Below are 17763 nucleotides of genomic sequence, written 5' to 3' on the forward strand. Positions count from 1 at the left end.
CCTATTAATACCCAGAATCCTTTGTATCTTGTGTAGTCCCCGTATTGTTTTCTGGTGTCTAGAATAGGACATGTAGTATTTCATTCTTCAAACTTTTATATTATTTTATGCAACTATTTACATAACTGTAGCAACTGATCCCTATTAGTTGCTCAGTAATAACATTACTAGGAAATATATTCATAATATTATTAAGGGTACTGGAGATTTTGGAAACAGGCATTACCAACTAGCAGTGTAAATCTACACATATTAGAGATATACAACAATATCATTATTATTCATCCTTTTTTTGGCGGGGGGGGGGGGGGGTAAAAGGAAAGAAATAGGGAAGTATACAACGATACTTACTTTCACTGTATCCAGGAGTACACTTTAAAACCCTAAGTTCCCATCCTTCCCCAGGTTCCCTAGAGATGACTCACCAGCTACGATGTGGATTACTCAAGACAGGTTTAGAAGTAGGGGCCTCACCTCTTGGTTAGCCAGGGTAAGTAGCTCTTGCCTTCGATCATCAGTGCGGTGTTAAACCAACCGGAGCTACAGGGGGGAAAAGTCACAAGGAGGGGCTGAGCGCATGGAGCGATTAACACCTTATTTAAGAAACGCCCACCAGGGATTAAACAGGTTAGCTGCAAATATCCGGAAAGATCATTAAACCTTTGTTTGCTGCCAAAAAGGGGCAAAGTAACGGATAGCACCGCTTAGTGAAAACAGCCCTTAATCTATGACCCAGATCGACAACGGTTTGTTAAGTGACTTAGCGTGGCGGTAACCTAACGTAATGTCACGTTAGGATTAATGGTGCTTCCTTAAAGGACAGCAACGGAACGTTAAACGGTGTTCTCACCCGTAAAGAGCAGAGCGCTCATTATAACGTTCGGTAGCTCAGACAAAGTTGGCGCTACTCGAATGCAGACCCTGAAATAGGGCTTTTACAGCGTATGAATGGGTGTTACACTACATTTCAGGGCACGGATGGGAGCAACACTAAGACACACTTACCGTCACGGTATAGGAAGATAGCACAACATTGTGCTGCAGTATTGTGACATTAACCCTATGCTAATGGGATGTAGCACGGACGCGTATAATTAGCTTTGTGGATCCGCGTTCACCTCGGGGAACAGAACACCCTCTCCTGTTTTATATAACGCCCCGTTATGCGCCCGGATTTAACAGAGATGGTCTTATGGGTCATAGACTTGCAGTATTACTCAATGATGCTTAGAATAATTCTGCAGTTCCTATGTTGTCCACTAGATGGCTCTCATCATACATACAGAACACGCTGAAGTCTAACTAACTCCCCCCAAAAATAGTCATTTCTTTTTTTTTTACATATTTGGAACCAGGGGATTCGGCGGAGCGAAACAATACTACATTCAGCCCCAGGGACCCCCAGTACGTGAGGTAAAGTTACCGGTGTCCCTCCGACTGGCCGCCATCACTGTCACATGATGCTGCGGCTTCCTATTGACCAATGGAACTTGAAGGGATATTTACCCAGAACAAACCCCGGCACCAGCACCTGTCCCGGTAAATATCTCAAGAACCAGGGGGCCCACGGGGCTGGAAATAGCTGTTCACAAAAAGTCCCAATTGTGTTACCAATCCTGGGTGGGGCTGCGCGGTTATATCATTACGTACCTGTATCCGGGGAAAAGTTCCAGCTCTTTGGGTGTCAGATGTCGGAATCCCAGAACAATATCTTTCCAGGAGGGCTCCTGCAAAACAGGGGAGCGCCATTTTAATATCCCGAAGCCACATTCAGCAGCCACGAGCTGAGACTACTTGGGGGTTACGTTTGTGTCAATAGGTTAACTTTGCTGGTGAAGGTAGGGTTACCAGGCGGCTTCTCCAAAAATACCACACGCAATGGTGAAAGGTGTGACGCGCTCAAGACACACACATCTCTCCGCTCCATGCAGTTTCCTCCTCTCCTTTGCCGCCAGGCTCCAGACACTTCCTCCTGATTGGCTGCATTACCTGGCAGCAGCCAATCAGAATGAAAGAAGCTGCCCAGAACCCTAGCAACAGCCCTGCTCTCTCCCTGCCCTGGGAAATCCCATGACCCCCCAAGCTGGTCAGGTCACTATGTCCAGAGAGGTAATACCGGTATACACATACACGCCCAGAGAGGTAATACCGGTATACACATACACGCCCAGAGAGGTAATACCGATATACACATACCAGTACACGCCCAGAGAGGTAATACCGGTATACACATACACGCCCAGAGAGGTAATACCGGTATACACACACACACCCAGAGAGGTAATACCGGTATACACATACACGCCCAGAGAGGTAATACCGATATACACATACACGCCCAGAGAGGTAATACCGGTATACACATACACGCCCAGAGAGGTAATACCGATATACACATACACGCCCAGAGAGGTAATACCGGTATACACATACACGCCCAGAGAGGTAATACCGGTATACACACACACACACACACCCAGAGAGGTAATACCGGTATACACACACACACCCAGAGAGGTAATACCGGTATACACATACACGCCCAGAGAGGTAATACCGGTATACACATACACGCCCAGAGAGGTAATACCGGTATACACATACACGCCCAGAGAGGTAATACCGGTATACACACACACACACCCAGAGAGGTAATACCGGTATACACATACACGCCCAGAGAGGTAATACCGGTATACGTATACACGCCCAGAGAGGTAATACCGGTATACACATACACGCCCAGAGAGGTAATACCGGTATACACATACACGCCCAGAGAGGTAATACCGATATACACATACACGCCCAGAGAGGTAATACCGGTATACACATACACGCCCAGAGAGGTAATACCGGTATACACACACACACACACACCCAGAGAGGTAATACCGGTATACACACACACACCCAGAGAGGTAATACCGGTATACACATACACGCCCAGAGAGGTAATACCGGTATACACATACACGCCCAGAGAGGTAATACCGGTATACACATACACGCCCAGAGAGGTAATACCGGTATACACACACACACCCAGAGAGGTAATACCGGTATACACATACACGCCCAGAGAGGTAATACCGGTATACGCATACACGCCCAGAGAGGTAATACCGGTATACACATACACGCCCAGAGAGGTAATCCCGGTATACACATACACGCTCAGAGAGGTAATACCGGTATACACACACACACCCAGAGAGGTAATACCGGTATACACATACACATTCAGAGAGGTAATACCGGTATATACATACACACCCAGAGAGGTAATACCGGGATACACATACACGCCCAGAGAGGTAATACCGGTATACACATACACGCCCAGAGAAGTAATACCGGTATACACATACACACCCAAAGAGGTAATACCGGTATACACATACACGCCCAGAGAGGTAATACCGGTATACACATACACGCCCAGAGAGGTAATACCGGTATACACATACATGTCCAGTATTACCTCTAATTTTTTACTGGACATAGTGTCCAAATACAGGACAGTCCAGTTCAATACTGGACAACTGGCAACCCTACGTGAAGGGGAGACTGTGTGAAGGTCGGTACAGGTCATCAGGTTCCTTAAAAAGTTGCAGTCCTAGGTCCAACATTTTTTGTAAAGTGAGCCATTTACAGAGTTCCTTGTGCGTTTTAATGTGATATTTGGCTTCAGTTTTTATGCAATCCGGAGTTTCCAGTCTCCGAAACCCTAGACTTTTGACTGAAATGCCTTTTTCCCCACAGAAGTCAGTGGGATGAAGCTTGAGTGATCAATACTTATTTTAGCATTTCTAACGAAGACTGAAAAGAAAAAGAGAAATGGATATTGTATATTTTTAGTACTTCAACGTCCTTTTTTTCTCTATTTTGTTAATCCGGGCCTGCTACATGGGAATGCCACTTTAAAGAAGACCTTTCTTAAAGCAGTCATGAAGTGTGGGCCCCTTTGGTAGCGTAGGGGTTAAAATTGAACATATGACTTACAGGGGCCGGTTCTTTGAAGATATTGTATCCGGACTGCAGGAACAATCCCATCTCCTCTGCTTCCTCCGAGTGGGCAAATTTCACCATGTAATCAAAAGTCTCCTTATTCCATTTGCTGCAAAAAAACATTAAGTAGCAGATAATCTGGTTAATTCTGAAAAGCAGAGCTTACACTCTAATATATATATATATATATTATTTTTATTAATTACAATAGCAGTAGGCAGGACATATCACGAGAAGAAATGACCATCTTTGGACAAAGATGGCACTTAACTGGATTCCAAGAGAGATCAAAAGACTAGGACGACGACCAAAAAGTGAGATGGGCGGATGAAATCAGAAAACGCGTTGGAGCGACGTGGAGAAGAGAGGCTGTAATCCCAGTACCTGGGAGATCCTTGGGGAGGCTGCATCCAGCAGTGGAGAGACACGGGCTGAAGATGATGATATACATATATATATATATATATATAGTGTAGATGTACCCCTAGTGTGATGAGCTCACACACGGTCACGCTGCCCCCTGGCAGGTTCCTCCCAAACGTGCTCTGGACATGTGACTGTGATGGACATGAGAGCAGCCTATAATGGATGTGAAAGAGCAGGGACTATGAGGGAGAGGAGCCTTTAAAGGGGGGGGGGTGCTGCCATGTTAGGTCAGATCTGCGCGGACCTGAGTGGTACCAGGTCCGTTCGAAGTCCGCAGAGAGAATGCACATGGTAACAGCAGCTGAGAGCTAGAGTTTCAGAGTGGACAAGCGATCCCGCGCTGCTGGAGAGGACCCTCGAGAGCTACAAAGACACAGTGGCACCGAAGCACCTTTTTGAAGCACAGGCACCCAACCGGTTCAGGGCAACATGAGTTCCCACGTTGTGCCGGCCTCATCATAAGCCAACATACCCAGGAGTGGGTGGCGAATACACCACTGACTCACACCGCACAGCGCTACTAGGGGATTGTGTTGTATATGAGTACAGTGTGTAGTGATCCTCTGCTGAGGATCACAAGGTGCCTGAGTTTAATAAGTGTGTAGTAAACTAGTTATATCACCCATACTGTGTATTATTCCTGCCGTCTGACCGTAGGCCACGTGTGGTCCAGTAAATATAGTTTAAAGGGACTCAGGCCCCAGCCTCAGCTTCCTGAAGAAACCGAGAAGGTGAAACGCGTAGAGTGACGTCGTTGCATCAACCGGAACCTCTGGATGCGGATGTCGTCACTTCCGGTGTTCGGTGAGACGCATCCGTGACACGCACGCCAGCACAGAGGGATAGCAGAGACACCACTCATCCGGTTGCAGAGATCCACTACGTGTGATCTGAATGCTTTTTTAAATCTTACACCATGTGAGTTTATTGGATTTTACTTACCCTTATAAAATATCCTGTACAGTCTGCACTATGTCCAGTTTCATTCTCTATTAAGGTCCACTGGAGTGATTACCTGCTTGGTGACGATCCATCATTTCGATTGCACTGGTTGCAACACACCATTTAAAGATACCTTTACGTGTCCGTATTCATCTCACGTTTGTGAGTATTCTGTGTATAGATCCGATATCACATATTTTTCACGCCACTTTTATTATAATATTGCACCATCAGAACCTGTTTTTGTTTCCACATTGTTTGCGCTTCCTGATGATCTACACCCTTTCAATTAGCTACAGTGTATCAGCTTGTGATTTGTGGAGGGTCAACAGTAGGAATGACACGTCTGAATATATGGGATATATGGGGCTTATGTATTAAAATCATATTTGACATGGTGGGTCAAAATGTGTGTGCTAAAAATGTGTGTCGTATGTTTGACGACCGTTCTGTGACTTCTACATCTGACACAACATTTGTTCTTTGAAATGAAGTTGGACGCATCGCGCCATGTTGAATACCTGATTGATGCCGTTTCATTTACAACAGAATGATGTGAGTAGGGTAAATGTAAATTATTAGTGTAATATTACTTATAATAGCCATACTTGGAAAAGAATACTTTGTGGTAACCTATTTAATTAAGTATCTGTGCTGTCGTGACCCTCCGGTTCCCGAGATACCCGACGGTTGAGTTACTGGTGTTGCCCTCCTCTTTCGGTTAACCAATATGGCCGCCATATCTCGCCGCCCAATGAGCATCGCCATCGTTTGTGGTTTCCTATAGGTCGGCCAGGTAAATCCCCTCGAGGAACGCCAGCAACTCAACCAGTATGTCGTGAAGAGGCACCAGGGAGCTCAAAATAACACCATTCAGTTCCGGGGGATCCCCCTGTGCTACCATTAAAATAAAAAATGGCAGAATTTCTGCTACAAAGCTGCAGTGCCACCACGAAACATTTATTGGTGTGGAAGCACTCAGCCATGTAACATTTTGTCTACCGTTCCAAGAAGCGTGCTACGAAATAGAGCGAGAACTCACGTCTCCTGTGTGTTCCCGTTGTCATAGAGATACGGCTGCCATAACCCGGCGGCGCCATCGCTGGTGGTGAGGGGGCTGAACTTGTCGGCGTAGACTTGAATCCTCAGGGGACGCACTGTGCCGTGGTACTGCTCGTGGATACACAACGCTGTGGACAGTCCGATCACTCCGGCTCCTATTACGGCGACATGCATGTTTCTGACCGCTAGACCCCTGCGGGATAAAAGCAAAATGACACTGTAACTGGGCCAGTGCCTCGTGGGACCAACGGGAACAGTGGCAACATAGAACATGACAGGGCCACCCACAAGGAGGGTGAGCCGGGACAACGGTCCGGCCTAAAGTCGGACCCCACTTCTGTGATCCTGACTTTGCTGGGCCTTCGTCCACAACAATTCTTGGCCCATTCTGACATGTACTGAGGGTCCGTTCCCATCCCCTGGTCAACAATCATTCAGCACCCCCATAACCCCCAACTCAACAATTTGCTGGCACGTCAACACGCCGTCTTAAAAGCTTATAGTAAAAGCTGTTGGCCAATGAGCTTGGCCTGTCCCACCGAGTGGCACACAGGGGCCTGGAAGTGTGAGCAGAGAAGAACCACTTGGCCCACCTCGTCTGCCCGCTCTCCTATCCACCGGAACACCTGCGTTCCGATAAACCCGGGCTTTGGCGCTGGCGCCCAAACGTTCCGGGTTTGGAAACGCCTCGATGTGTTCCTTCCACCTGTTCATTTCAGACCAGTGGCTTAAAGTAGCTAAAAGCAATATTTTATACGCGGACACTTGTAAGTCCCGGTAATAAAAATGTACATGTGGAAGGTGTTATAAATGCTGGCGAAATGTTGACATTGAAAATGATTCTATGTATCAAAAATGCAATTCCAATAAACTTGTGGCCATTCTACTCCGAAATGTCATTTCTGATCTTAAAGACTAGATCTTTTGGTTTCCTTCATATTCAGGATCCACTTAAGTCAATCGAAAGCAGGTTTGCGCTCCCTGACTGTATTAGCCCCTACCACCTCTGCCGGGAGGCCATTCCATGAATCCACCCCCCTTTCTGTGAAGTAATTCCTGACATTTCCCCTGAGCCTCGCACCCTGCAGCCTCAGAGTCTGAGCTCTTGTTCTAAAACTTCTCTCTCTCTCTTGAAATGTGCTTCCTTCCTGTACTACATTGGAACCCTTAATACAGGAGGTGTGCAAACTCTTCTCCCTGCGCCCCCCTGCCTGCTCTCACCCCCTGCTCGGCTCCGAGCGTCAAATGACCCCGGGTTGCCATGGTGACACATCGCTGAAAAGTTAAGGTAAAGTTACAGAGGCCTTGCGCGATCCCATGCATTTAATTTAAACGCCTTCGGGGAAGCGCGAGGCCTCTAACAACCGCGTCGCCCCCCTCCCCCCCTTGAAAATTCCCCCAGTTTGCGCACCCCTGCCTTAATATATGTGAAAGATAAATGTGGTGATTGACCATTTTGAAACAAAATCAACTTAGGTCAAATTAGACTTTAAAGCTAGGGTGTCCATATTTGTCCGGGCAAAAACCGGGTGCAAATGTCACGCATGCGTCGTCGTGAGCACTGACTGCGCATGCACGATTAGCGTTTGCCGGCCACGCATGCGTGATCAGAGCTTGCGCATGCGTGGCCAACGCAGAGGAAAACCGGGACAGTGGTCAGAAAAGTCGGGACCCGGTACAAACGGCTAAAAAAAACAAACAAAAAAACACAACAGGACTGTCCAGGCTAAACCGAGACGTCTGGTCACCCTAGTTAAAAGCAGCAGGAACCCAGACCCCTTCTTTTTACCTGGATGGGAGCCCTTGGGGTCCCCAGAGTTGCTTAATATTTTATCCCAGGGACCCCCTTAGGCCACGTGAAACGTGCCCAACATTTCTAACAAAAATTGCCCAATTTTGCCATAAAATCCTTTTTTTTGGAAAATTAGCTGTGAAATCGCCAAAATGTATTAGCAATTTGCATTTTTACGATATTTCGCTATTTTTAAAACTTTGAGAATTTCTGGAAAGTTTGAAAATGCAACAACCCCTCTCCCCCCCCCCTGGGAGGGGGGGGGAGAGGAGGGGGGGGAGCGAGATGGAGGGGAAAAAGGGGGGGGGAGGGGGGGGGGAGGTCTTGGAGCCGCGCATCCTGGCACGTTTATGGTAGGGGCCTCGGTTGGTCTTAGAGGGGGGGAGAGAGAGGGGGGAGCGGGGGGAAGGGGAAGGAAGGGGGGGGCGGCGGGGAAGGGAATGAAGTATGGGGAGGTTATGCGGGAGTGGGTAAGGGGAGGGGGGGTAATGTGGAGGGTGGGAGGGGAGGGAACCCCATGTAGGGAGGTAGGTACCGGGTATATGATTTTGACTCAATAATCTGGGGGCATTCTACACTCTTGTGTTGTGATGCCCTCCACCTTTTGGTTGTGCAACCCTTATGCCCTTGCAGTGGGTTCCAGGTGCCCCGGCACGGGCTCTCTTAGTTTTCAACGCTTGTTAACTGGTTTAAACATTGACCATTGAAACCTTAACATAGTAAAACATTTTATTTATTTTTTGCTAATATGTGTGCGGGTGCAGGGATTGGAGTGATACTCAAAGATCGTCCTCCGTTGCCGTGCTTGCACTGTCCATGTGTCCCTTCGCAACGGTAATTTCTCTGAGTGCTACGGGGGGAGGGGGGATGCAGGTAAGGGGACTTCCTTCTTGTCCGGGGGGGAAGGGGGGGTTCCGTAATTGCCGTGGTACCTGTTATAATAGTGAATGACTATATCCCTGCATAACTGTGGTATTCATTGTTTGGGGCGGCTTCTTACTTGGCCTCGGTTTGTTCTAGCTAGGCCTGGGTTGCCGCGGTGTTGTAATCACACGTGCCATACTATATTGTGCAGGGGGTAGTACTCACGGTTACCGACTTGTCCCTTGTTCTGTCGGGGGGGGGGAGATATGGAGAGGGGCCTCGATCTGCGGGTTGAATTCCTGCATTCCCCGCGTCTGTAGGTTCGCTCCCCCCATCCCGTTCACCGGGGCACCCGGGGGGGAGAGAGATGCATGCTCCGTTGCGCCTTCGTGCAGATGGGGCCTGGTTCCTCCGCTCCTCTATTCCACTGGGTTGAGCCTTGGGATCCAGTACTTCTCCACCTTGACGTCGGGGCCTCGGGGATGCTCGTTCCTTGTCGTGGGGAGGGCCAGCAGCTGGTGGAGTCCCGGTAAGTTGTCGAGTTGCTTGTGAAGGCTGGCTGCTCTCTGCCTCCTATTCTGGTTTCCCGTACGCCTGCTTCCGGTGTCAGTGTCCTCAGTTGACAGGTCTTGTCATCGGGGCTCTGATATGCGGGAGGGACCGCAGTTATCTTGAGAGAGGGTGGGGAGGGATCCGTCGGGTTATAGGCTGGTGTATTTAACTGGGTGCAGGGATTAACTTGGGGTTAACTTGGTTGTTCGGCCTCTGGACATATCATTTGGTCCGTCCCTGTTCCTGTCCCGCCAGTCTTTCAGACGCCCTAACCGGAGGGTCCAACGCGTCCGGTCTTTGGGTTCTGGAGGGGTACTCACTACATTTCGGGTTCAGTCCCATCGCCTTTGCGAACTGCGCCATGTCTTCTGGGTGCCTAATAGTATGGTATTTGCCGTTCCTTTGCACCAGTAATTTAAATGGAAAGCCCCATTTATATTTGATCTCCTTCTCGCGGAGTAGCGTGGTGAGTGGCTGCATTTCTTTTCTCCTGAAGACCGTGCGTTTGGATAGGTTGTTATAGATTTGAAGCGGGTCGTCATTGTATTTGACTGGCTCTTGTGCGCGGCAGGCCTCCATTATCTGCTCCTTTATTGAGTAATGATGGAGGCGTGCTATCACGTCTCTTGCCCGGTTAGGGTCGTCCGACCTTGGTCCTAGGGCTCGGTGCGCCCTGTCCATTTCTAAGTCCTTGTGTGTGAGATCTGGGCACACCGACTGGAAAAAGTCTAAAAGGTAGGGTTTAATCTGGGCTGGGAGAACCGATTCCGGTATGTCCCGGATTCTGACGTTTTGACGTCTATCGCGGTTCTCCTGGTCTTCCATATTACCCCTTAGGCTGCTCACTTCAGCTCCCAGCCGGTAGATTTCATTTGCTGCCTCCTCTTGGGACTGCATGGCGTCGGCCATTTTAGTTTCCAGCACCGCAGTGCGCTCTGTGAGGCCCGATATCTCCTGCTTCAGCTCGGAGACCGCGGCTTTTAGATCCGCCTGTAGCGAGGTATGGAGCTTGTTGAGCATAGAGGTTATCAGCTCCTGCATGTAGTCTCGTGTTAGGGCTTCGTCCGGTGGAGGCGGCGTGCCGGTGCGGTCGCGCTCCGTTGCTGACTGCTTGGTCCCGCGTGCGTGTGTGCACCCGGCGCCATCTTGGCTCTTTGAAGCAGCCTCCGAGCTCCGTTGCGACGGAGAGAAGAACCGGGTGACTCCTTGGGCTGTTTGGGCTTTTGCTCTCCCTGCCATTTCACCCGCGGGAGTTTCCTGCCAGGTATATTTTTGTTTCCGTTGGTTTTTGGAGGGGGGAAAGCGCTTATTTCGCTATTTTTATTCTAGGGTCTGAGGAGCTCCTCTGCTACTCGACCGTCCTCATCGGCGTCCTGGACACGCCCCCTCACCCCCTTTCCCAAATCTTTCTGCCCAAGTCCTTCCTGTGGAGCAGGGGACTCCGTCCTGGCAGCAGACACCGGACCGTGTGACTGACTTCCGGATCGGACTGCTCGTGATTAAACTCTTTTTAAAGACGTATCCGCTTTTGCGGTCTGCGGTTTGGATGGCTGCCAACCTGTTCCTGGAGGCCGGCGTCGAGGAATCCCCATTGAAGTCAATGGCCCCATTGACTTACAATGGGAAACCGCCGCTCCTCCTCTCGGACGCCACCTGCTGGTCGTCGCTGGAAAACAGGTCCAAAACCGCTAGTTCTGCCATTAGAATGCATGGAGCCTCAATGGCGACCTATGGAAGGCTGCAAACTGGAGCCTGAAAAGGCGGGAAAAGGGAACAAAGGGCTATAATCACTGAACTAACATTAACCCCTTCCCTCCCGCATCAACCCAGTGTATGTGTTGATGCAAACACTGGGATGAGACAATACATTTATACAGGGGAATAAGCAGTTGGATGCTGAAGCAAAGTAAAAACCCATTACTGGACACCAGTCCAGTTAACCCCTTGCTTCCCAAGTGAGAGCAGGGGGTGGCCAAATGGGGTGTAACCCCTTTAATCCCGGGCCAAACCCCCACTCCCATGACACAAGGGGAGTCCCACGGAGCTGAATATAGGGCGATTCAGCTGAGGGGCTTCCCCTCCAGGAAAAAAACCCCAGATAAGTGGAACTGCTACTCTAAATTGTAAAGCCGGGTAAGCCAGTGGTGAACGGTATACTTAGCTCATCACACGTATTTAAGTAAGATCCCGTGTCTTATCATAGTACTCTTTACTGGATCAGAGCTGCTTATTTTTCATTGCATTATTTTAAATACTCTTTATTTTAACATTCTAGGTTTAACCATTAAATGTTATTTTAAATGTATCATTCATCTACCAGTTCAGTAGGGAGAGTGCAATAAACTAGGCTCCTTTTCTTGTATGTTTTCATTATATTATTACCTAGTGTTGCCCGTACGACCCCCTGCTAGCACGTGACCTGCATACGGGACAAGGGTTAATACTGATGCTCTCAAGCGCTCCCACTTTTCACCTCTGTAAAGGTCCGTCAGATGGGCAATATCTCCTCAACAGGATCTAGGATCAATACACAACCGGCAAGCTGCCCCACTCTTCACCTCCGCAAAAGGTCCCTCAAATGAGTTGTATCTCCCCTCAATCCGTCCCAATATACCCCTGCCACGAAACAGCACACAAGTGAGCACTTGACTTTAGACATGCAACCAGGGTTAATACACACGGCTACTCCAGCCACCCCACCTTTCTCCTCTTCCAGGAACCAGTGAGTTAATATTAACCCCTACTCAATTGCAAATCATAACTATCCACTGCCACCACCTGAAATATGCAAATATGATAAACTGTCAATTAATATTTACCAGGGTCTCAAGTCCCTGTTTATTATAGGAAAAACTATGCACTTTGACACACCAAAATCAGTTGCAGCGACACGTGCCCGAATTAGTAAGTTATTCTCTCCAGAGCGTGTGCCAGTTCATTCAGAGCCCAAAGCATTACTTATTAACTGTTTTAATACATATAAAAATACAGTGCTTAGGTTACAGAAAAGGTATTACAAAAGAAACATACAGTTACAATACAAGGCAGAACAGCTTCTTAAAATAAAATGATAAAACAGAAAAAAAAAAATCTATACTTTACCAAATGACATAGCTTTTCCCCAGAGAGGTTACTGGTAAGAAACAATGAAATATCCCGTATCTGGTCTCAAATACTCCTCTGTGGACATCTCCCTTTCATAATACTTGCGCAGACTTAAATACAATTCTTTCCCATTGAACACAACCTAAACCCAGCCCCCTGTCGTAAATCAGATGTGAGATTGATAGTCTTACAACAGAGTAAAACACCTCCCCCCAAAGGACGTTTAACAATTCCTTTTCGTATCTAAATGTATTCATAACTTCACTTCTGTAATACTTACTCACACGTGAGACACATCAATACATTCAGGCACTCACGGCGGTCCCAACAAGACTAAATATAACAGGGTCATCCTAAAAGAGATATTAATATCGGTCTCTTAGTACCTGCTACTCACGTGTCTGTGATCAGTACAGTACCTCACGTGTCTGTAATCATTATGTGCGCCTCGTTCCCACGGATACACACATGTAACTTTTAGCATGTTCAGCAGAGGACGTCTCATGATATTCCCATATTTAATAAGGTCACTCTTAGCTTCATACCTTCTGTAGCCACGCCACTGGCCATCCATACACTCCCTGTCCAGAAATGCTTTGAAGCTCGGTCTCTTGTGTACAGAACAGTTGTCACAGGTGCTACATTTTACACCTACCTGCAGACACTGCCCTTCTGTCCCTACCTGCAAAAAGGTGTTAACATACAATAAACCCACTCTTTGTACTTTTGACACCCAACTTCAATCAAGGCCTTTTGAAGGCCCCAGATTTCTGAAAAGACACCACACTTTTGTATTTTAAACTCAAACTGAAGCTCATTAACCCCTTAAGCACCAGAGGGATTGATACCTGTTACCTCATGACATTATCATGACACCTAGTAAGCACCACCTACTGTAGCCTACTCTTAAGCTGTAGCGGAGGTTCACACACAGTGTCCTCTGCAGGCTGCCGTCCTCCTCTCCCTCCACCGCCGGCTGCTGTCACCCTCTGCAGGCTACCAACTTCCTCTCCCTCCGCCGCCGGCTGCTGTCACCCTCTGCAGGCTACCAACTTCCTCTCCCTCCGCCGCCGGCTGCTGTCACCCTCTGCAGGCTACCAACTTCCTCTCCCTCCGCCGCCGGCTGCCGTCACCCTCTGCAGGCTGCCGTCCTCCTCTCCCTCCACCGCCAGCTGCTGCCGTCCTGTGCAGGCTGCCGTCCTCCTCTCCCTCCGCCGCCTGCCGTCATCCTCTGCAGGCTGCCAACTTCCTCTCCCTCCGCCGTCGGCTGCTGTCGTCCTCTGCAGGCTGCCGTCCTCCTCTCCCTCCGCCGCCGGCTTCCGTTACCCTCTGCAGGCCGCCATCTTTGTCTCCCTCCGCTGCTGTCGTCCTCTGCCGGCTGCCATCTTCCTCTCCCTCCGCCGCCAGCTGCTGTCGTCCTCTGCTGGCTGCCATCTTCCTCTCCCTCTCTTCCCCTGTCTCCCCCCTCTCTATCCCCCGTTCCCATCAATCCAGCTCCCCCCCTTTACAGGTCCGGTCCCTCCCCCCCATTTACCGGTCCGGTCCCTCGACCCCTTTCCAGCTCCGTTCCCCCCTCCTTTCCAGCTTCATGCAGTGTGTGTGTGTGTGTGTGCGTCAGTCAGTGTGTGTGTGTGCGTCAGTCAGTGGGTGTGTGTATGTGTGTGTGTCAGCCAGTAGGTGTGTGCATGCGTGTGCGTGTCAGTCAGTGGGTGTGTGTGCGCGTCAGTCAGTCTGTGTGCGCGTCAGTGTGTGTGTGCGCGCGTCAGTGTGTGTGTGTGCGCGTCAGTCAGTGTGTGTGTGCGCGTCAGTCAGTGTATATGTGTCAGTCAGTGGGTGTGTGTGTGCGCGTCAGTCTGTGTGCGCGTCAGTCTGTGTGCGCGTCAGTGTGTATGTGTGCGCGTCAGTCAGTGTATGTGTGCGCGTCAGTCAGTGTATGTGTGTCAGTCAGTGTGTGTGTGTGTGTGCGCGTCAGTGTGTGTGCGTCAGTCAGTGTATGTGTGCGCGTCAGTCAGTGTATGTGTGCGCGTCAGTCAGTGTATGTGTGCGCGTCAGTCAGTGTATGTGTGCGCGTCAGTCAGTGTATGTGTGCACGTCAGTCAGTGTATGTGTGTGTGTCAGTCAGTGTGTGTGTGTGTGCGCGGCAGTCAGTGTGTGTGTGTGTGTGCGTCAGTCAGTGTGTGTGTGCGCGTCAGTGTGTGTTTGCGTTAGTCAGTGTGTGTGTGTGTGTCAGTCAGTGTGTGTGTGTGTGCGCGTCAGTCAGTGTGTGTGCGCGTCAGTATGTGTTTGCGTCAGTCAGTGTGTGTGTGTCAGTCAGTGTGTGTGTGTGTGTGCGCGTCAGTCAGTGTGTGTGTGTGTGTGTGCGTCAGTCAGTGTGTGTGTATATGTGCGTCAGTCAGTAGGTGTATATGTGCGTCAGTCAGTAGGTGTGTGCGTGCGCCAGTCTGTGTGTGCGTGTGCGCGTCAGTCAGTGGGTGTGTGTGCGCGTCAGTCTGTGGGTGTGTGTGTGTGTGCGTCAGTCAGTGTGTGGGTGTGTTTGTGCGCGTCAGTCAGTGTGTGGGTGTGTGCGCGTCAGTCAGTGTGTGGGTGTGTGCGCGTCAGTCAGTGTGTGTGTGTGTGTGTGCGTCAGTCAGTGTGTGTGTGCGTCAGTCAGTGTGTGTGTGTGTGCGTCAGTCAGTGTGTGGGTGGGTGTGCGTCAGTCAGTGGGTGTGTGCGCGTCAGTCAGTGTGTGGGTGTGTGAGCGTCAGTCAGTGGGTGTGTGTGTGCGCGTCAGTCAGCGTGTGTGTGTGCGTCAGTCAGTGAGTATGTGTGTGCGCGTCAGTCAGTGGGTGTGTGTGTGCGCGTCAGTCAGTGTGTGTGTGTGTGTGCGTCAGTCAGTGTGTGAGTGTGTGCGCGTCAGTCAGTGGGTGTGCGCGTCAGTGAGTGGGTGTGTGCGCGTCAGTCTGTGTGGGCGTCAGTGTGTGCGCGTCAGTCAGTGTGTGTGTGTGCGTCAGTCAGTATGTGTGTGCGTCAGTCAGTGTGTGTGTGCGCGTCAGTCAGTGTGTGTGTGCGCGTCAGTCAGTGGGTGTGTGCGCGTCAGTCAGTGGGTGTGTGTGCGCACCAGTCTGTGTGTGCGTCAGTCAGTGGGTGTGTGTGTGCGCCAGTCTGTGTGTGTGTGTGTGTGTGCGTCAGTCAGTGTGTGTGTGTGTGCGTCAGTCAGTGTGTGTGTGTGTGTGCGCCAGTCAGTGTGTGTGTGTGCATCAGTCAGTGTGTGTGCGTCAGTCAGTGTGTGTGTGTGTGTGCGCGTCAGTCAGTGTGTGTGTGTGTGTGTGTGCGTCAGTCAGTATGTGTGCGTCAGTCAGTGTGTGTGTGTGCGTCAGTCAGTGTGTGTGTGTGTGCGCGTCAGTCAGTGTGTGTGTGTGCGTCAGTCAGTGTGTGTGCGTCAGTCAGTGGGTGTGTGTTTGTGCGCGCCAGTCTGTGTGCGCGTCAGTCAGTGTGTGTGTGTGCGTCAGTGTGTGCGCGCATCCGGCTGTGTGTGTGTGCGTCAGTCAGTGTGTGTGTCTGCGTCAGTCAGTGTGTGTGTGCGTCAGTCAGTGTGTGTGTGTGTGTGTGTGTGTGTGCGTCAGTGTGTGTGGGGTGGTGATAGCTGCTGGCGCCACCCGGCTTCCCGGCCCGGCCGCGGGGGAGGAGGGGGAGGTATGATGAGGTACCTAGCAACGTGTGAGAGGCGTCGGCGGCGTCGGTTACGGCTTCCCGGCCCGGCCGCGTGCGGATGATGAGGTACCTGGCAACGTGTGAGAGGCGGCGGCATCGGTTACTTGGCGGGAGGCGGTGTGTCTAGAGGTGAGGTGGAGGAGGGGGGGCATTTGAGGTGAGGCTGTGGCGCCGAGGAGCGGGCGCCGCTGGCCCCACGGTGCAGAGGCTGCGGTTTGCTGTGGGTGTGGGGGGAAATGTGGGGAGAGGTGAGGCTGTGGCGCCGAGGAGCGTGCGCCGCTGGCCGTGGGTATCAGTGCAGAGGCTGGGGTTTGCTGTGGGTGTGGGGGGGGAATGTGGGGAGAGGTGAGGCGGTGAGGCGACCGCCGAGGAGCGGGCAGCGTGGGTGAGTGTGACCAATTAGGCGTGCGGGGCGGGGCGGGGCTGGTCCACGGACCAATCTGATTGGCCAGAGGGTGAGTGACAGACCAACTGACCAATCAGATTGGCCTTTGGGACAGACATACGTTTTGAGAAATATATATAGATTGTGCAGCATGGTACAGGGGACAGACAGCTTGTGCAGCATGGTACAGGGGACGGACAGCTTGTGCAGCATGGTACAGGGGACGGACAGTCTGTGCAGCATGGTACAGGGGACGGACAGCTTGTGCAGAATGGTACAGGGGACGGACAGCTTGTGCAGCACGGTACAGGGGACGGACAGTCTGTGCAGCATGGTACAGGGGACGGACAGTCTGTGCAGCATAGTACATGGGACGGATAGTCTGTGCAGCATGGTACAGGGGACGGACAGTCTGTGCAGCATGGTACAGGGGACGGACAGTCTGTGCAGCATGGTACAGGGGACGGATAGTCTGTGCAGCATGGTACAGGGGACGGACAGTCTGTGCAGCATGGTACAGGGGACGGACAGTCTGTGCAGCATGGTACAGGGGACGGACAGCTTGTGCAGCACGGTACAGGGGACGGATAGTCTGTGCAGCATGGTACAGGGGACGGACAGTCTGTGCAGCACGGTACAGGGGACGGACAGCTTGTGCAGCACGGTACAGGGGACGGACAGTCTGTGCAGCATGGTACAGGGGACGGACAGTCTGTGCAGCATGGTACAGGGGACGGACAGTCTGTGCAGCACGGTACAGGGGACGGACAGTCTGTGCAGCATGGTACAGGGGACGGACAGTCTGTGCAGCATGGTACAGGGGACGGACAGTCTGTGCAGAATGGTACAGGGGACGGACAGTCTGTGCAGCATGGTACAGGGGACGGACAGTTTGTGCAGCATGGTACAGGGGACGGACAGCTTGTGCAGCATG

At 50.8% G+C, this 17763-nt stretch overlaps 1 protein-coding gene across 4 annotated transcripts in view; it reads right to left on the reverse strand.

Annotated features, from left to right (window-relative positions):
- The window catches only part of DAO (D-amino acid oxidase), a 44167-nt gene that overhangs the window by 7232 nt on the left and 19172 nt on the right, over positions 1 to 17763 (reverse strand). For 3 of the 4 annotated variants that reach the window (XM_075568799.1, XM_075568800.1, XM_075568798.1), the window contains exons 2-5: positions 6422 to 6634; positions 4006 to 4120; positions 1651 to 1727; positions 475 to 540 (exon numbers count right to left, since the gene is read on the reverse strand). In XM_075568799.1, the coding sequence (XP_075424914.1) occupies positions 475 to 540; positions 1651 to 1727; positions 4006 to 4120; positions 6422 to 6615 (452 nt within the window). In that variant the 5' untranslated portion in view covers positions 6616 to 6634. Of the gene's footprint in view, positions 1 to 474; positions 541 to 1650; positions 1728 to 4005; positions 4121 to 6421; positions 6635 to 12751; positions 12777 to 17763 lie in introns of those variants that run through there. The other variant, XM_075568801.1, reaches the window with a different exon arrangement.

Source organism: Ascaphus truei, chromosome 13 (genome assembly GCF_040206685.1).
Source record: "Ascaphus truei isolate aAscTru1 chromosome 13, aAscTru1.hap1, whole genome shotgun sequence".
In the NCBI taxonomy this organism is placed as follows: Eukaryota; Metazoa; Chordata; class Amphibia; order Anura; family Ascaphidae; genus Ascaphus; species Ascaphus truei.